This window comes from Ptychodera flava, chromosome 15 (genome assembly GCF_041260155.1).
Source record: "Ptychodera flava strain L36383 chromosome 15, AS_Pfla_20210202, whole genome shotgun sequence".
In the NCBI taxonomy this organism is placed as follows: domain Eukaryota; kingdom Metazoa; phylum Hemichordata; class Enteropneusta; family Ptychoderidae; genus Ptychodera; species Ptychodera flava.
In genome coordinates this window covers 39,320,266-39,341,890 of record NC_091942.1, presented here as the reverse complement: position 1 = coordinate 39,341,890, position 21,625 = coordinate 39,320,266, and the positions used below count along the sequence as shown (strand labels likewise).

The window sequence follows — 21,625 nt, the reverse complement described above, 5'->3', positions numbered from 1 at the left end:
ATTGCTACCGTAGTAAACTTAAGATTCTCTGCTTTTTGAAAATATATGGTATGAAGGGGTTTCCTTGTCGTCTTGGATGAGAAATATTCCTTTGAAAAACCTATGTTGGCAACATGAAACTCCACCTAAATTCAACCAATCTATCTCCAAAGTAGCTAGCTCTTATAATTCCAAAAAAACAAGCCAAAAACAATTTCTGCAAAAAACTCATGGGAGCAGTATGCATGCTGTACATTCAGTCTTTATTGCTAAGGTTTGGGTACAAAGGTAAATGGTTTGGGAACCCAGGTACCAATTTTTGTAATATAGACCCTAATCTCAGTGCATTCATTGATATTCTGAGGGAACCCTGGTACCATTTCTGTAGTCCCTAATCTCATTGCATTGATATTCTCAGGGAACCCTGGTACCATTTCTGTAGTCCCTAATCTCATTGCATTGATATTCTCAGGGAACCCTGGTACCATTTCTGTAGTCCCTAATCTCAGTGCATTCATCGATATTCTCAGGGAACCCTGGTACCATTTCTGTAGTCTCTAATCTCATTGCATTGATATTCTGAGGGAGCCCTGGTACCATTTCTGTAGTCCCTAATCTCAGTGCATTGATATTCTCAGGGAACCCTGGTACCATTTCTGTAGTCCCTAATCTCATTGCATTGATATTCTCAGGGAACCCTGGTAGCATGACAGGGGAACCGCGGTAAAATTTACAAAGGTACCACCCTAACAAAACCTCTTACATTGCATGCTGTTCTTCGAAAGGTGATAGAGCTAGGAACTGTAAGACAGGAATATGTTTAACAGCCAGAAAGTGGAACTTAAATTCTTTATGCACACATATACATATATACAGACAGACACTGGAATTTTCCATCTATCAGATAAGTTCCAATGATCATATACATATGGCAAAATGTTGGATAAATATTGATCATAAAAGACGTATAAATTTAACCATCCTTTCAACAAATCTGAACAAAGTTTTCCCTACGCATCTTATTCTACAAACCAACTTTGAAAACTATCCCATAAGCAGTTTTAGAGAAGCTAGTTTTACTAAAAATGAAGAAAAAATTTCTGAAAAATACAAAAACGCACATTTCATGATCATTTGATGAATTCTGAACAAAGTTATACAAAGGATGCTGCAAGTTGAGTTTGAAAGTTATTGGACTTGTGATTTCAGTGGAGATTCTTGTTGTAAAATTATGTGGGTAACACTTTGAAAATCTTGGACTCTGTGTTTTCACAAGCATTAAAAAATATAGTTTGACAAATTCATATCCAAGCAACAATAGAAAAGGTAACTTGACATAATACTGAATGACTTTCTTGACAATTTTCATAAAAATAATGATTTATAAGATTACCTTGCATGCAATCTCTTATGTACATGGGTTGCTTTGTGTTGCTATCTTTGGTGTCTGCTGACATATCGTAGGGTTCAATGTCATCATCACTATCAAAGAAACAATATTAATTCATAATTATCAAAGGTATGACTTGCATTGTGTCAAGGGCATTGGAAAATTGTCATATTCATGCTGAGAAAGTTTACAGCAAGTTGGTTGTATCTTGTTCTGGATACAGTGAAGAGATGTGCTGGTTTGAAGAAAACTGCCAACATGTCATAAAATGCTTCTCCGTGATTATATTGAATAGAAATACAGGCAGACTGTGCCTCAGAGACAGTTATCAGAATCTCAAATTCTTACAAAACTTTTCCAGTCTACCAAGTGTTGGGGCTCATTTTAAAACTCTTGGGGAAGAACAATTTTTCGCTGTTTTTTGGCAATCAAAAATGTAATTTTTCCCCCAAAGAGTTTACAAATATCTGTAGGTGTCACTTATTGTTAGGTAATTTATGACTCTTGTATCAAACTTTGTGTGGTGATCCCTGATTTTTATGTTTTACTTTGTAAGACAGTAGTTGAAAGTTTCATTGAGGAAAGTCTGTCACATTCAAAGTGCATACTACCGGTACCTTAAAATAACAGTAAATGTAACACTTGATCGACAAACATATACAAAAATACAAATATTGATACCATAAACTCTTCTTTTTTTCTTTCTCTTTCAACAAACAATCTGCTTTAAAGTATCAATCTTTGGAACAACAAGTCATCATCCTGGTATTAATATGACTTTCACTTTGATTTTATATTTCACAAGGCAAGTAAACTGAAGCAAAATACCACATAACTGACACTTTTTTGAACATCAAAGCCGTATGAAAGCTCTATCATGAGCCATTTACCACACCTTCCAGTTTGAAACAAAATTGTGAAAAAAACAAAGTAAGTTTCGGAGTCTCTAACCTTGTACGGTTATAGTTTTAATATAATTCATGCACTGAACCATATTTTGTTGATTTAGAACACAAATCCTCACCTATCTAATTCATCATCCATGTTGATCATTTTGTCAGAAATTGTCGGTTGCTCAACACCCGCTTTACAGGCAGAATCTTCTTCCTCTAAGTTACAATGGGAGAAATTGCTGAAAGAACAAAAACATTTGCTGAATGCAATTGCTGAATGCAATATATATTATTCCTCTTACAATGTTATTCCTAATAATACAATATATTACACACCAGCATCTGTAACCTGTCCTATGGAGTTACAAACAAGAGAAGATTTTACATGTTTTTACAAAAAATATATGTCTTAACATTCAGTAATTCACATAGTGAATAATGGTCAGTCCAAAACCCAAGAATTTTAGTAAAACCATATTGCCAAACTACAATTTTCACCATGTGCACTGTGCTGCGCAAGTTGAAGTTTCATTCTGTGTGCTTAGCGGACATGCTGATGGCTATGCCAGTATCCTCAAAATCATGTGATGGGTATCTTAAAAACACTTTAATTTCGACTTTTTTCTGGTAAAATTGGACAAAAAACGAGTATAATATAAGGTTACTTACAAAATAAAAGTCAACAAAATAACCTTGTACATTGTGCGCTGTGGTATTGCTCTTGACACTGTATGTCTCGGACAATATCTCTGCATGATACACCCGGACACAAATTTTGGTATTATGTGAATAACTCTATAATAATACTATTCCTAATATACAGCTTGTTGTTCCTTTTACAATATGTTATTTGTAATACAAGAATACATGTAATTCCTAGTAATATAAGATTTCTTTGAATAGTATGATCACAATGACATTTTCAGTGAATTGTTCACTGATTGCAACATGTGAACATTGCAGCACATTGACATTTGCAGTAAATTCTTCACTGATTGCAATATATGAACATTGCAGCACATTGACATTTGTGGTGAATTCTCCACTGATTGCAACATATGAACATTGCAGCACATTGACATTTGTAGTGAATTCTTCACTGATTGCAATATATGAACATTGCAGCACATTGACATTTGTGGTGAATTCTCCACTGATTGCAACATATGAACATTGCAGCACATTGACATTTGTAGTGAATTCTCCACTGATTGCAACATATGAACATTGCAGCACATTGACATTTGTAGTGAATTCTTCACTGATTGCAATATATGAACATTGCAGCACATTGACATTTGCAGTTAATTCTTCACTGATTGCAACATATGAACATTGCAGCACATTGACATTTATGGTGAATTCTCCACTGATTGTAACATATGAACATTGCAGCACATTGACATTTGTGGTGAATTCTCCACTGATTGCAACATATGAACATTGCAGCACATTGACATTTGTGGTGAATTCTCCACTGATTGCAACATATGAACATTGCAGCACATTGACATTTGTGGTGAATTCTCCACTGATTGTAACATATGAACATTGCAGCACATTGACATTTGTAGTGAATTCTTCACTGATTGCAACATATGAACATTGCAGCACATTGACATTTGTGGTGAATTCTCCACTGATTGTAACATATGAACATTGCAGCACATTGACATTTGTGGTGAATTCTTCACTGATTGCAACATATGAACATTGCAGCACATTGACATTTGTGGTGAATTCTCCACTGATTGCAACATATGAACATTGCAGCACATTGACATTTGCAGTTAATTCTTCACTGATTGCAACATATGAACATTGCAGCACATTGACATTTGCAGTTAATTCTTCACTGATTGCAACATATGAACATTGCAGCACATTGACATTTGTGGTGAATTCTCCACTGATTGTAACATATGAACATTGCAGCACATTGACATTTGTAGTGAATTCTTCACTGATTGCAATATATGAACATTGCAGCACATTGACATTTGTAGTGAATTCTTCACTGATTGCAATATATGAACATTGCAGCACATTGACATTTGCAGTGAATTCTTCACTGATTGCAACATATGAACATTGCAGCACATTGACATTATGGTGAATTCTCCACTGATTGTAACATATGAACATTGCAGCACATTGACATTTGCAGTGAATTCTTCACTGATTGCAACATATGAACATTACAGCACATTGACATTTATGGTGAATTCTCCACTGATTGCAACATATGAACATTGCAGCACATTGACATTTGTAGTGAATTCTCCACTGATTGCAACATATGAACATTGCAGCACATTGACATTTGCAGTGAATTCTTCACTGATTGTAACATATGAACATTGCAGCACATTGACATTTGTGGTGAATTCTCCACTGATTGTAACATATGAACATTGCAGCACATTGACATTTGCAGTGAATTCTTCACTGATTGCAACATATGAACATTGCAGCACATTGACATTTGTAGTGAATTCTTCACTGATTGCAATATATGAACATTGCAGCACACTGACATTTGCAGTGAATTCTTCACTGATTGCAACATATGAACATTGCAGCACATTGACATTTGTGGTGAATTCTCCACTGATTGTAACATATGAACATTGCAGCACATTGACATTTGCAGTTAATTCTTCACTGATTGCAACATATGAACATTGCAGCACATTGACATTTGTGGTGAATTCTCCACTGATTGCAACATATGAACATTGCAGCACATTGACATTTGTGGTGAATTCTCCACTGATTGCAACATATGAACATTGCAGCACATTGACATTTGTAGTGAATTCTTCACTGATTGCAATATATGAACATTGCAGCACATTGACATTTGTAGTGAATTCTTCACTGATTGCAATATATGAACATTGCAGCACATTGACATTTATGGTGAATTCTCCACTGATTGCAACATATGAATATTGCAGCACATTGACATTTGAGGTGAATTCTCCACTGATTGCAACATAAACATTGCAGCACGTCAACATTTGTGGTTAATTCTCCACTGATTGCAACATATGAACATTGCAGCACATTGAAATTTGTGGTTAATTCTCCACTGATTGCAATATATGAACATTGCAGCACATTGACATTTGTGGTGAATTCTCCACTGATTGCAATATATGAACATTGCAGCACATTGACATTTGCAGTGAATTCTCCACTGATTGCAATATATGAACATTGCAGCACATCAACATTTGCAGTGAATTCTCCACTGATTGCAACATATGAACATCACAGCACATTGACATTTGTGGTGAATTCTCCACTGATTGCAATATATAAACACCACAGCACATTGACATTTGTGGTGAATTCTCCATTGATTGCAACATATGAACATTGCAGCACACTGACATTTGTAGTGAATTCCCCACTGATTGCAACATATGAATATTGCAGCACATTGACATTTGAGGTGAATTCTCCACTGATTGCAACATAAACATTGCAGCACGTCAACATTTGTGGTTAATTCTCCACTGATTGCAACATATGAACATTGCAGCACATTGAAATTTGTGGTTAATTCTCCACTGATTGCAATATATGAACATTGCAGCACATTGACATTTGTGGTGAATTCTCCACTGATTGCAATATATAAACACCACAGCCTGCCCCATTCCTTACTTTGTAACATCTTCTATTCCTGGATCTTCTGGTGGTTTCAGCAGTGAAATAAGATGATCACTTTCATCATCAGATTGATATTCAAATTTTAACGGTGATGAATTTGAATCAATAATTTGGGTTAGAGACTCTGCAACTATCATTCCAAGTCTTCTGATCTTCATAAGTGGACTGTCTAAGTGACACTGCATTCCGTTCATCATCTTTGTCATGAACACTGTCAAAGTCAATATGAAAGCAAAAATATCTTCACAAAATGTTGCACACTCACACATAACATGTAGAAATATTTTACTTCACTGCATTGATAATTTTTCCGATTTTAATTTACATTGTATCTTGTTATCAAATGCTGTAGAAATGACTCACATCTTGCAAAGTTTGCAATATTCATCATATACAGATTTCAATACAAATAATGCTATAGCACTATCAGGTCAATTTTGGTGAGTTTTGAAGAGATAGTAACAATTAGTGTCTGGTAACTTTAAAGATTTCTTCTTTGGTTGAGATCTGTGACAGATGGCTAATCACCTATGTTTATTGATATTGTACAATAATCTAAAATTTGAGGTCACAAATTTAATGTACCTTCTTTGTAAGTTTTCATCTTTCCCTCATTGACATGGCCAAGAGCAATGAGAATAGCCTTTGTAATGTATAAATGTTGTTCATATGAAGTATGTTTCAGCGCACTGCTATCACTCCATACATCAAACAGCATCTTCAGAGTCTTCAAAATGAAAACAAAATAAAAGTACTTGATAAAGCACGCATTAAAAAAGTATCTTACAAAGATTTGTTTATTTTTCTTGATTTCGCAATTCTAATAAAAATCAATTTTACAATCGTAACAAATGGACACACAAGGATTTAGGATGCTAGTTCCTGCTGTGTTTCTGATCCCTGAATAGTCCGTACACAATAGGTAAACACTGGTCCTATTATCTTAATTATTGTAACAATCTGTTTCCAACATTAAGATGTTCATTTCGAAAGGTCTAATGAAGTTGCAAATACCCAGATATTGTTAACATCTGTAGAAACTCTGATAAAATGTTACCGGTATTGCTCACTTTGGTATCATAGTGACTCTCTGGAGTCCTTATCCAATGACATTAATATTAAAATGAAATAATAACAGAAAGTTTACTGTTACAGTATGCTATGGCATCCATTTTACATTCAAAAGCACTAGTCACTGTCTCAACACAAACAAAAACTATTGGAATATGAAATTTATAAAGTTGAAATTTTAGCTTTTACTTTCTAGGGGTGTACTGCCCAGGAGAGCTGAGTTTGCCCATATTGCACACAGTGCATACACATGGTTTCTGTGTCCGACAAAGTTCCACACAAACACCCACCAGGAACCATACAGGTACATCTATGTTTTACATCATCAGCAGATTCATAGTTCGGATGAAAAGACTCTTACCTCAATAAAGAGTCCATGTCTGGATGTTGAGTGAGCAAGGTAGCCAATAATGTTGTGCAGAATGAGCTCCTAAAAATAATAATGAAACTGATGAAAAGGTTTGTTGATAAGAGTTTACCATGATTGCTACTACACATAACCCTTCTCTTTGTCAGGGTATCAATATTGCTTTTGTTAAAGAAGGGAAAGCAGTAAATTTTAATGTTTCTGTATCATTTATAATGAGTTTGGCTGGGAATTCTAAAAGTATTATGGGATAGGGGAAGGGCAGAATGACAGTCGAAATCGTTACCATGTTAGTAAGCTACTTACAGTGTTCTGCCGAGGCCGCGGCCTTGCGCCATTGCCGCAAAAATAAAATTGAAGACCCAAAAAAATCAATCATCGGGTCCGCAAGGCGCAGCGCGCCATCAGTCCCACTAAACTTTCGGTAAAAAAAATACACTTATTTACGTACTATACGCGAAAGGCCAAACGCGGAAGTAGACATTCCACGCTGCTCATGCGTGCATGCTGCTCGTGAGAACATGAGACGTGTTGCTTCCATAGCAACCTTCAGTGATTTTTTATTTGCATAATCGTGAACTAGGTTTTCATCGGCTAGATTCAAGTCAGCCAGTCAGTGTCTCTGTTAAATTCAATGCCTCACAGTACTCTCTGGAAAGGAAAATTGCTTCCGTGAATAAATCAAAACACCGAGGCAGAACAATTCTTAGTTTTTTTGGACCAATTCTGCCCTAAAAAGGCAAATCCAACAACCGGACGAGTGAAGACAATACGATCGAACATGACATCGTGTCTCAGCTGTTTACATCCTCGGAAACTGAAAACCAATGCACGCCGCTGCCATCCACATCGGAAACGCATCAGTCAGAAACAGAGCAGTCTCAAAACATTGAGCAGCCATGCATCGGAAACTCAGCCTTCATTGAGGCAGGCCAGTGTTTCCGTTAACGCAAAATCCTGCGTATTTTACGCAAAATTGTTCTGAAATACGCAAAAAAATTCATGACTGCGTAAACTAATACGCATTGAGAAATGCCGCCCCATGACACGACGTACTTGCCGCACTGCATGTATTGCATTGTATTGCCTGAATGTGGTTCAATGCAGGACAAAATTAGAACATATGCACCTGCTTGCAAGTGACATTTATCATGATATTGCAACATTTTAGATTTTAGCAGACCGCAGCACTTTATGCAACATTGTATTTCATCATCACAAAACGTCACGTCAATCAGTTCTGTACAGACGATGGCACTACAGATGCAAAAAATTCGAGAATCGATCGAGTCTACGTTGTTGGTAACACAATACAGTTATTGGTCATTACGTCGCATGTTATTTGGAAAGTGTTTACGGATGACCATTTAGAATCTGTCGGGTTGCATTCTTGAGAGGTCACGCTGGACTTTGAACAGTATCTGCTTTTTGTTGGCCCTTTGAAAACACTAATTTCACAGTCAGAAGGTCTTTTCTTTGAACATGAACTCATTGGGCTGCTCAACGATCATATACGGGACTTGCATCACGGCATGGCAAGCGTTCAGCTACACCTTGAAGCCCCCCAGGTTGTTGTTTTTTATTAATAGAGCATGCGCATTACAGGAAACCCTCCAAGTTCTACAGAAAAGACTGCCCAACTCACATCAGATACTGATTCCTTAGCCGTACGCATTTTGAGTACATTTTATGTAAATAAAAACTCAGTTTCGTAAAATCATACGCAAGTTTTGAAATTGTCACGCAGGCATGTTCGACGTCTTCATGAAAAATGGTTACGTGATTTCAGCTGGCTCCACTACGATGCCAAAAACAACCAAATGACTTGCAAAGTATGCATAAAGCATAATAATAAACGAAATACGATGACCCGAGACAACATGAATTTCCGAACGAGTTACACTTACTCGCCTTGTAGACTGTAGGTAGGACCATAAAACCGCAGCACTCATGGAATCTGCGAGTTCGAACTTCGAAACAACAACACGGGTATGGCACGTAATAAAGTGTATAATTGTCTTGAGAATGACCCCCTTTTTTCAACAGCGACCCACTTTTTGAGCTTCCATGGGCCCTCAGACCCCACTGATGCAAAAGCTTGGCAGAACACTGTACTTACATGTCTACCTATCACTTTACACAAAATACAAGTCATCGTTGATGACACAGTCCCCACTTGTTAATGGGTACTTTGATTACATGTCCTAAGAGGATAGAGTCCTCTTCATTAATTGAGACGTGCCAAAGTTTTGGCTAAGGACACTAAAAAATTGTAACAAAATGGCTGCCATGCAGCCATATTGGATCATATCAAAAAACAAATTGACATTCATATGTATGACATAGGTTAATGTCCTTGTACCAACTTTGAATAAAATCGGTTAAGATATGCCTTAGAGTATTATGGCCCTCGACAGGAAAAAATCGTAATAAAATGGCCGCAAGGCAGCCATATTGGATCGTATCACATAACAAATTGACATGCATATGTATGACATTAGTCAATCTCCTTGTACCAACTTTGAATAAAATCCGTTGAAACATGTCTGAGTTATTGCTCTGTACATGAAAATATCGTAATAAAATGGCTGCCTAGCGGCCATATTGGATCGTATCACATAATAAATTAACGTACATATGTAAGACATAGGTCAATGTCCTTGTACCAACTTTGAATAAAATCGGTTGAGATTTGCCTGAGTTATGCCTCTGCATATGAAAAAATCGTAATAAAATGGCCACACAGCAGCCATATTGGATTGTATCACAAAACAAATTGACATGCATTTCTATGACATTGGTCAATGTCCTTGTACCAACTTTGAATAAAATCGGTTAAAACATGTCTGAGTTATGGCACTGTATATGAAAATATTGTAATAAAATGGCCGCCTGGCGGCCTATTGGATCGTATCACAAAACAAATCGACATGCATATCTATGACATTGGTCAATGTCCTTGTACCAACTTTGAATAAAATCGGTTGAAACATGTCTGAGTTATGGCTCTGTACATGAAAAAATCGTAATAAAATGGCCGCCTGGCGGCCATATTGGATCGTATCACAAAACAAAATGACGTGCATATCTATGACATTGGTCAATGTCCTTGTACCAACTTTGAATAAAATCGGTTGCAACATGTCTGAGATCTGGCTCTGTACATGAAAAAATCGTAATAAAATGGCCGCCTGGCGGCCATATTGGATCGTATCACAAAACAAAATGACGTGCATATCTATGACATTGGTCAATGTCCTTGTACCAACTTTGAATAAAATCGGTTGAAACATGTCTGAGTTATGGCTCTGTACATGAAAAAATCGTAATAAAATGGCCGCCTGGCGGCCATATTGAATCGTATCACAAAACAAAATGACGTGCATATCTATGACATTTGTCAATGTCATTGTACCAACTTTGAATAAAATCGGTTGAAACATGTCTGAGTTATGGCTCTGTACATGAAAAAATCGTAATAAAATGGCCGCCTGGCGGCCATATTGGATCGTATCACAAAACAAATCGACGTGCATCTGTATGACATATGAAGTAATCCTTGTACCAAGTTTGAATGAAATCGCTTCTTGCATCTCTGAGATATCTGCGTGAACGGACGCACGCACGCACGCACGCACGCACGGACGCACACACGCACGGACATGACCAAACCTATAAGTCCCCCGGACGGTATCCGTGGGGACTAATAATAAGTAACCAATCAACCAATACAATCTCAAGTGCCCATAATTGAGCAAAATACTTGGCCAGCAATTAAAAAGATCAATGGGAAAATGATAACAAAATAATAAATAAAAGACCACTAAAAGTCATTTAAGAAAAGATTTGTTTGATCTAAGCCCTCTTTGCTGTGTTAATGATCCTAAATTTTAAAACAATTGCATCGATATGTACACTAATAATGACAAAACATCCAAATGACAAATTTCTATTCCATCAGTGCTGGATGACTTATTTGAGAATTGGAAAAACTCATCATGAAATACAAGATTATTTTTTGTACAGTTCAGACAGTATTGTCCCTGCAATGCAAACTCAATGAAGAAACTTCCACTGCTTTGGTAATACTTGTTCTTATTCATTCTGCAACCATGATTACCATAAATACCATCAATAGATGAAAAAACAAAAATAGGATCACATCAGTTCTTCTCCATTACTACTCTCTACAGTTTTTGACAATTTGCAGTTATTTTATGTTTCCTTACCTTCTGATAATGTCTTAGAAGTAAACACTTTTGCGTCATGATGTAAGTTAATTTCTGATTGGTCAGTACACTGTCACCAATGAGTTTTGAGACTGTACCATACCTGCAATGGCAAATATGAATATAAATTGACAATGACACAACATTCAGACTCATATCCTGCTGCAGGACTCCTAAATTGAACATCTTACCTTTTGTTCTTTTCAATTGAAGATTGTCGATGATATAGTGACTATCCAATCTGATTAAAATAAGATCAAGAGATTGTGACATTTCCACTTTTGTTGTTTACCGTTCTCATTATCTGCTAGTTGCCTTACTACATCTGACCCAATCCCATGAGATACCACGTACCAATCTTGTGCTTTGCAGGAGCCGATTGGGTTGCAGTTTTTAATACAATGCTGCAATCTACAACAAGAGGCAGTTTAAACCTCTTTCCTATTGGTTGGCTGTTCTGTCCAAATCATAAGATTTGAACACAATCTGTTATGGCAGTGGTTCAGATTCAGTGATGTGACCAGCAGCTAACAAGAACAGCCATTGGAACAAGCAATCATAGAAAGGTTGCCATCTCTAAATCTGATTTTAATTAGATTGGTGACTATTAAATCATTCGTTTTGACCAAAATTTGGGCTGAATCCTCCAACACATATAAGAATTAAACAAGTCATCGTTGATGACACAGTCCCCACTTGTTTAATGGGTACTTTGATTATATGTCCTTAGAGAGGATAGAGTCCTATTCATTAATTGGGTTTGTAATTAAAGATGAGTTCCATGGAGGTGAAAATGTAAAGACGATGTGGGCTGCTACCCTAATTACAAAAAGTCATTAAATAAGTGAACTTAGTAATAAATCGACTCGATGCTGCCAAACATTTTTGCATTCTATTATGACACTGACAGATTATCACGTGTACCACATTTCATACACAATACCACAAAGTGTCAATTAATTGTATTACAGCACTATGAGATCAATATCTGTACAAAGTTTCATCAAATTTGATGAGGTGTTTCTGGACATATCACTCTAATTAGGAAAGATCAGTAAATATGTAAATTAACAATTAATTAACATGACACTGCATAGTCTTTGTTCAGTGTTAAAGCAATGTGAGCTCAACATCTGTACAAGTTTCAAGAAATTTGATGAACTGTTTCTCGAGATATCAGCCTAATTACAAATATTCATTCAATGTGCAAATCAGCAGTTAATTAACATCATACTATGTATATCTTTGCATGCCATATCACTACTGGAAGACAGGGAAAGACACTAACAGTTGCTTGATTGCCCGGGGCAAGTGAAAGTCACATTCGGGCAAGTGAAACCCCGATGCCACTTGCCCAACGGGTCAAGTGAAAAAATAATTATAATAATCAAATCTATGAGAGCACTTTTCTGGTATGGGAACACAGACTTAAACAACATTAGTAATAAACATTTTATGTCATTTTGAGAATTAGCATAAGGATTTTCACAAAATTGCATGATCCTTTTCAATAAGCAATACCACCATTTAATTACTGTATGCTGATTTTGCATATTAAAAGCTGTTTTCGCTGGTTGAGACAACGTCCACAGAGTTCCTTGCCCTCAGTAGACAAGGTTACAGTGTCACATAATATGTCTGTACGATCAAAAACAGAGACAAACTGAGGTTTTTGTGCTTTTATACACGGTTTATACAATACAAAAATAAAATCTCGTAGCGAAAATTAGCATAAAAAAATGGGACTTTTACTAAACCTATTCTACAATGTTTAGTTCAGTGAGTGGCATTGTGGAAAGTCTGCATGCATTACAGTACTGAGAAATCAACATCTGTACCATGTTTCATCAAATTTGGTGCAGTGGTTCTGGAGATAGCTCACTAATTAGGAAAGTTCATTACATATGCAAATTAGCAACTAATTAGCATGACATAGCTAAGTGTCTTTGTAAACTTATATGAGACAGGCAAAAAATGATCTAGAAATACAAAATTGAAGATTTCATCAAATTTAAATATAATATATTAATAATATATTACACAAAGACAACTCCTAGGAACCTGTATACCAAACACCAAATGTACCAGACAAGTAGTTTTTGACAAACAAACTTTTTAACCAAAAATGGCAAAAATTGCACCAAAAATACAAAATTGCAGATTTCATCATAATTTCAATATACCATATTTAGTTCATCTGTAGGAACCTGTATACCAAATATGAAAGGCATCAGATGAGTACTTTTTGAGAAATAATATTTTTGACTATAAATCATATCAACATTTATATCATTTGTGCTGACATAGCACAAATGATACCCATGCTGATAGGACACAGGAACAGGGACTATTGGGTAATAACCATTAAATATCAAATGATTCAATGTTGACTGGGATGCTGATGCTGATCATGTTTTAATTGCTTACAGTTAACCATGAAATGTTGATAATTTTGTGTATTCTTTTACAATGTTTTTCAGCTTTCCTGTTGACCGTTTTGCTTTCTATTGACATAAATTTTGGTGGACTTTTGGGTATTTCTACATCACTCTGTGAATTCACTGCTTTAGTACAGAGAAACTGAATATTTTCATTAGCACTGTACTGGAGTACACTTTGCACTATCCATGACTTCTCATTGCAATTTGCAGAGTTGATAGAGACTATAACCTCTGTGAAAGACAGGTTACCGTATGTCGAGTTGATAACTTGCATAACCTTTATGAAAGTCAGGTTTGCAGAGTTTGTAATTTCTAATTCTGAAACTTACCATGGTAAATTTTGTAGAAGATACTCCATAAGGCAATCAAGGTAAATCTCTGGAACTCTTGTGATAATATTGCAACACAGTCTTTGCCAAATGAAATCATCTTGTGTTAGTTGGATAAATCTTGGCAGCAAGATACCCATGTAAGTATCTGTGTATCCCTGAATACAGATTTTGCCAAGAAGTTGACTTATGAAGGAAATGACACAATCTCTTGATTCTGAAATAGACACAAAACACTACTGAATAATAATACAAGTACAATTTATGAAAACTCATGTAAAGGCCATTTAAAGAAAATTCTTTGTTCGCCATCCTTGGATTTTTGAAAACCTACCAGCCAGCCAGGGAAAAAAACAAACATGGACAAAAAACACAAGTGTATTAACAAAAGCTCATTTTCATTTGGAAAATATGGAAAAATAATTATTTATTTGTAATAGTGTTAACATTGTGTTTGTTTTCTTAATTTTCTCTGAAAACCTACCAGCAAGCGGATGACAAACAAATAATTTTATTTAAAGCGCCTAATGTATAAATAAAAAACACTGCTAAACTGCTCACGCTTTGTTCAAACTGAAAACCGTAACATTTTGTTAATTTGATACCCTTTGTGAAAAAATTTAAAAAAATTCTCTTCTCTTCGCATGGAGTCATCATCCACAAGGATAAAAGTTTTCATGATTTTTTTCTGATGAACTTGTACATTAAACTATCTTCCTAAAGTTCCATTTATTGGTATGCCATAATTTGATTAGTTATCTCTTCAACAATCAATCAATCAATCAATCAATCAATCAATCAATCAACCTGTACTATCCAAATCTAAGAAATTAGCATAGTGGCAGTACCAGTCTGAGTTTGGAAATCTGGGCAATTAGCATTGTGGCAGTAACAGTCCGAGTTTGGCAATCGCTTGCATCATAATTCAATCATCAAAACATGTTAACAGTAGTTGATTTGAAAATATAAGTAAATTATTCTTGTTTTTATATCTAGAAACATAACCTTTTGTCAGTAGTTTGTCATTTTCAAATTGCACAAAGGGTGTCAAATTTGTTTTAACATCACTGTAAAACAGGAAGATACCGCATTTTCTGAAAAAAAGCAAATATTAGAGCAATTTGATGGCCAAGAGCAAGACTGGCATATCTCCTATGCTTTAACATAGGCAATACACCCCTCTTGCACTGGGCCATCAAATCGTTCTTATCAGATTGCACCTACAGGCATCAAGTGATTATAATTTTTTCCAAATTGCTGCACACAAGGGGAAATTACCTCTCTTGTACCCTCCCCCTCCAGTATGTACTGTTGCTTTTAACTTTGTCTTTGAAAAGAGTACATATTTACAGCAACTGTCTTTCCTAGATTGCACCCAAGGGCATGAAAATTTGCAACTTTTTTAATTGTTGTATGATACAGGGAACACCCCTTTTTCATATGCTCCTTTGGGCCTTTGCCCTATATTTTTCTCAGCCAAATGTACTCTGCTACATTTGAAAATAACTGAAAACTCTGCTTTCTTGGTGCAAACAAGACATGTATTTCATGTCCAGAATGTACGCTATGTGCACATTGGGAAGATTGTCAAATCTGACTGAGTGAGCTTTGCTGGTATATCTTCTATATAAAGTGGGTTAAGTATGAAAAATCATCACAGAATAGCCACCCATACCCAGCGACCATGTAAGACGGCACTACACCACAAAATTACATATATAAATACATTATGCATAGTCCCTATACTAAGTTTTTAAGGAATCTGATCCAGATTGTCTGAGCAATGGTTCCAAATATGAAAACATAGGGCCAAAGTCCCTGAAGCTACTATAGACATGGATACAAAATTAAGTATTTTCTGACTGTATGAAATTATCTCACTAAGGTCATCCTAGGGACCTGTAAACCAAATATTAAATTAAAAGCTGTCTGACCAGCAGTTTTGAAAAAACAAGAGACCCAACAGTTGACAGAGCTCTGCTGTGTTATGTAGAGAATAACTTTTTGTGACACGTCTACCGGTTTGTTTGATAGCTCATTTGAGGATGGCCCGACCAAAAATGGCAAAATTAGCTGCAAAAATACAAAATTGATGATTTCATCATAATTTCAATATATTACATTAAGATAAAGCCTAGGAACCTGTATACCACATATCAAAGCTATCAGATGAGTAACTTTTGAGAAACAAATATTTTGACCGAAAATGGCAAAAATTGACCCAAAAATACAAAATTGCAGATTTCATCATATATTCAATATTTCATATTAAGTTCATCTGTAGGAACCTTTAAACCAAATATCAAAGCTGTCAGACGAGCGGTTTTGAAGAAATAAAGTTTTGACCAAAAATGACAAAAAATTCCTTAAAAATACAGATTTGCATATTTCATCACAATTTGAACAAATCTAAGTTTGGTTATCCCTAGGGACCTGTATACCAAATAACAAAGCTGTCTGACCAGCAGTTATGAAGAAGAATATTTTTTACCAAAAACGCCTTTTTTGGCACCAATTTGCATATTTTCAACAATATCAAAAAATTAACAAAAATAGTTTCTCAAAATCATATTTTTCATCTACACAACAAATATCAAATCAGTAAGTACTGCGGTTCTCAAGATATTTGAGTGGACGGACGCCTCACAAACGGACATACATACATACATACATACAGACTGACGCCGGATGGATACCCATCCCAATAGCTTCTATAGACTATAGTCTATAATACTAGCTAAAAAGATTTCATCAAAATGGGCACCATAGTGGATCCTATCACGACAACATATTGACATACATATGTGTGTCACAGTACATTGCTGTTATACTAACTGAGATAAGTTATGACATAGCATATGCAGTGGGTCCAAACATGGAAAAAATCACAACAAAATGGTCGCCAAGAAGCTGTATGTGATTGTATCAAAACATAATTGACATGCAAATGCGTGTGAGTTTACATTGCCGTTTCTATAGAAACTTTGAATGAGATCAGTTCAAGCACATTTGCATAATGGCTGTGCACATAAATATATTGTAACAAAATTACAATCTCACAGCTATATAGGATCACATCACAAAATAAACAGGCATGCATATGTATCTCACAGTACATTGTTCCAAGTATGAATGAAATCAGTCCTAACATGGCTGAGCAATGGTTGCAGATGGAATGATGGAAATCAATATTTTTTTTTGCAGCCATAAATACAACTTTCCTGTTGCCCTTGTCAATCGCTACTAACCTTTCATTTCTCCATAAAGTACGTACAAAACTTGAAGAGTATCCTTTGCCAATATCTTGAAATAGTTTTCTGGATAGAACAGTTTTCTGTCAATGTAAATAAAACATAGCATCAATGATACTTGGCTCACATTTGGTTCCCCTTGGCAGGGAAGAGTGAGTATACTTAACTAACTTTATCCCTAGGAACATGCATACCAAATTGCAAAGCAATCGGACAAGCAATTTCAGAAGAAAGTGATTTTTTGACAAAATATGGGAAATGCCCCAAAAATATAATAAAATATAAATATGAAAATTTCACCAGAATTTGAAGACGCTAAACTAAGTTGCCTCAAGGTACATATATACCAAGTTTCAAAGCAATCTAATTTAGAGAAAATGATTTTTTTATGAAAAATGCAAAAAATTGCCCCAAAAATACAAATATGAAAATTTCACAATAAAATTTAACAAATCCAATAGAAGACAACCCTAGGATAAAGAGTATCAAGTTTTAAAGCAATCAAACAAGAACTTTTGGAGAAAATCATTTTTTGACCAAAAATGGGAAAAATTGTCCCAAAAATATAAATATGAAAATTTCACCACAATTTGAACAATTTCCAGAACATCTAACCTACAGCTTCTTATACACTTAGATTTATATCCTCATTTTTGTAATGATGTGGGAGAAGTGTCCTACTATCCAAGCACAATTTTTTTGGTATCACTCTCAAGCTCAGTCGTCTACAGTTGAACACTCACCCAATTCAAAATCCGCTTTTGTTTTGTGACAAAATTTACAAGTATAACATGGGACTAACTCCATAGTTATTGTTTGCACTTTCAAAATGATAGATGATGCAATATCCCAATTAGTTTATTCATTATTTGATTTGTTTGTACTGCCTTGAACATTTGGCTAAGTCACGCTCCATTGTGAAGTAATAGCAATAGTGCCCTTGTTGAGAGTCTACAGCGTTTCCTGAGTAAGATACATCCTTAATGGTAGGGCCACTTCATCTTAGAAATTCACTGATTACTTCACAGTTCCTTCTGTATCATTTCCACCAGGGCTGGAAAAATCCTTTAAATTAAAATTTCTTACTGGATCTGCAGATAACACACATGAAGCAAGATATCCATTTGAAACATAAGATTCCAGTACATCCTATGAAACATATATTCCCAGTACATCCTATGAAACATATATTCCCAGTACATCCTATGAAACATAGATTCCCAGTACATCCTATGAAACATATATTCCCAGTACATCCTATGAAACATAGATTCTAGTACATCCTATGAAACATTCATCCCACTAGATCCGTATGAAATACAGATGCCAGTCCATGTTTACGGTAAATCAATGCATGTATTGGCCACAGACAATCAAATTACCTCATTCTCCATTGAAACTTGCTTTGACACCGAGTAAAACGATCAATCTCAGCAGTGTTTGAATAACTTGCAAAATAAAGTTAGCATTGATATGTCAGTCTCAAAATGCGTGCCATTTAAAGTGGTTGTCAATGGTAAACAATGTTATCTTTTGTCTAAACATTTATGTATGAACAATTATCCATGTTGTGAATGCTCTCATACTAAAAGACGCTATCAAAATATTGTGTACATATTTGTTGCCCAAGTTTCCTTCAAAAACTGTTTTAGATGCAGCAAATAGAAATTGTCACAGATGATTCCACTTACTTTGTTTCTCTTTGTAATTTATTTGCCATTCTATCCGGAAAAGTAGCTATAACTGTAATAAGGTGGTCCCAAACCAGATTACGACTTGTTTTTGATAGTGTATCAATTGTTTTGTCAATGTGACACTGTGATAGGATCAGCTTGGCCATCTTGTGCCCATCTATGAACTCTTCTAATAGTGAAGTATACTTGGCGAGTTGAAAGTTGGAACTGCAAGAAAAAATCATAATGGATAAAATGGACTGTTTAGAAACAATTCTGCATGATACAGAAATAAACAAGAACACAAGTCATGACATGAGCCACAAATAAAAATTTGCCGCAGACAATAATTCAATAAATGCTGGGTTTTACAAAGAATAAACAAGAAATCAAAATTACGGTCATCCATAAATTTCAAGTAACTTTGAAGATTAAAGTGGCACTCCCACTTGGTAACATTTTTAAAACACATTTTTTATGCTAACGTTCGATATTTGACGTGGCGACTGCGCGCGGATCGCGAGATATCGATAAAAACATGTCCTCAAAAAAGTAAAAGTTTGAATTCCGGTGGCCCACATAAATTCAGCTTCCGAACATCCAACGTTCGGCACTGAGGCCATTGTCAACTAAGCTACGGAGTACGAGTCTACGCTGACACTGCTGTACGCCACAGTACTACTTGCCTCAGTGATCGGTCATGGCCCCTGGGAGAAAGCTGAGTCTTACTGACTTGGTGACAAAACGAAAAACAATTTTTGCAGATTCCACTAGAATTCTCATAGGTGACTAGCCCAGTTACGTGCGGTTGATACATAGCGGCCACCGCGTGGTATGCATAGACATAGACGCATACCACGCGCGCGGCGAACCGCATACTGTATGGCAGACGACAAAATGTAGTCATCGGAGGCGGCTAATATTTTACACGTAAAAACTAATGTTTATGTGGTATTGGTTAAAAATATAATATAACTGATTTAGAATAATGAAAACGACAAAAGCTAAGAAGTTTTCAAAAACTGACCTGTGGTAAAGGCATAATGCTGTATATAAAGTCTTCGCAGTGGGGGGTAAATTTGCGTCGTTCGAACTTATTATGAACTCCCTAGAATATGGTCAATCAGCACAACAACAAACCTTCGGGGGATTTCGCGTCATAATCAGAAACGATCATAAAACTTCGGGATGTGAAAAATACGCTCGGGAAATGACATGTTTTTATCGATATCTCGCGATCCGCGCGGAGTCGCCACGTCAAATATCGACCGTTGGCATTAAAAAAATGTGTTTTAAAAATGTTACCAAATGGGAGTGCCTCTTTAATGATATCATCTAATGTATTCTTTGTTGGGTACAATTATTAATGATAGCAAAGAAATTACCTTGTAGAAAAATTTCTGCATGAACAGCTACATAAACAGAAATAGCACCTTAAGATGAGTAGAAATTTGAAGTCATCCTTCCTTAAATGTTGCAAAAAAACAGTTTACATGTATAATAATACATAAAGTTCTAACTCAGGAACAGTTATATAGAAATATTTACCTGCTTTGTTGGACATATTTGCAAAGCAAGAGAAACGCTTCATGATGGACTCCATTGATGAAGAAGACATCAAAACTATACTTTTGTACTTTTGCAAGTTTCTTGAACCAATCACAGGTCAGATTTTGAAGTAAGAAATCACAGAATCTGGTGTAGTGATGTTTTGCAAATTCTTCTTTGACAGGAGTGACTACTGTTTCAGGAAAATCAGTAGTTTGCCGACATTGAATTTCTGGTAACAAACATGAAATCCTGTCTAGGGTATTTATTGCAAGTGTTACATCTTGTGTTGTGGATAAAATGTTCTGTGCTTCTCTCACAAGTCCTCGCACTTCTGTTGCCAAATTAAACTCATTCATTTGTAGTTTGTACTTGTGTGTCCACATTCAAATACTGGATAAGGAAAACATAAAAATATATCATTAACTTCAAAGAATGTTTACTTGTTTAGGGTATGGATTGCCTTGCCCGAGGGACTTGGGTATTTGTTAAATATTTTATAAGATTTGGGGCTTTGACATTGATTATCAAAACACTCTCACAGTAATGTGACAGTGATACCTTTAAATGGACCTATTGTGTGGCTGGTACAGATTGTCTCATTTGTAACGACCATGACGCTGGTCCATTTAAGACTTAGTGACATAGAGCCTGCATTTATAACCAGGAGATTGTAATTCAATTTATGGTGGTAAGTCGTTACAATCGCCATTTTCTACTCTTTGCTATAAAATGAAGCCCAAACTAGATCAGTTACGTTAATGTCAGGTCTC

The 21,625-nt window shown here is 35.7% G+C and overlaps 1 protein-coding gene across 4 annotated transcripts in view; it reads right to left on the bottom strand.

Annotated features, from left to right (window-relative positions):
* LOC139152163 (telomere length regulation protein TEL2 homolog) overlaps positions 1-21,625 on the bottom strand; it is a 56,077-nt gene that overhangs the window by 17,137 nt on the left and 17,315 nt on the right. For 2 of the 4 annotated variants that reach the window (XM_070725279.1, XM_070725281.1), the window contains 10 exons: positions 20,853-21,245; positions 19,323-19,532; positions 17,629-17,714; positions 14,381-14,597; positions 11,611-11,713; positions 7,376-7,444; positions 6,529-6,670; positions 5,938-6,154; positions 2,394-2,501; positions 1,373-1,461 (listed from right to left, as the gene is read on the bottom strand). In XM_070725279.1, coding sequence (XP_070581380.1) covers positions 1,373-1,461; positions 2,394-2,501; positions 5,938-6,154; positions 6,529-6,670; positions 7,376-7,444; positions 11,611-11,713; positions 14,381-14,597; positions 17,629-17,714; positions 19,323-19,532; positions 20,853-21,238 — 1,627 coding nt within the window. In that variant the 5' untranslated portion in view covers positions 21,239-21,245. Of the gene's footprint in view, positions 1-1,372; positions 1,462-2,393; positions 2,502-5,937; positions 6,155-6,528; positions 6,671-7,375; positions 7,445-11,610; positions 11,714-14,380; positions 14,598-17,628; positions 17,715-19,013; positions 19,183-19,322; positions 19,533-20,852; positions 21,246-21,625 lie in introns of those variants that run through there. The other 2 variants (XM_070725282.1, XM_070725283.1) reach the window with 2 other exon arrangements.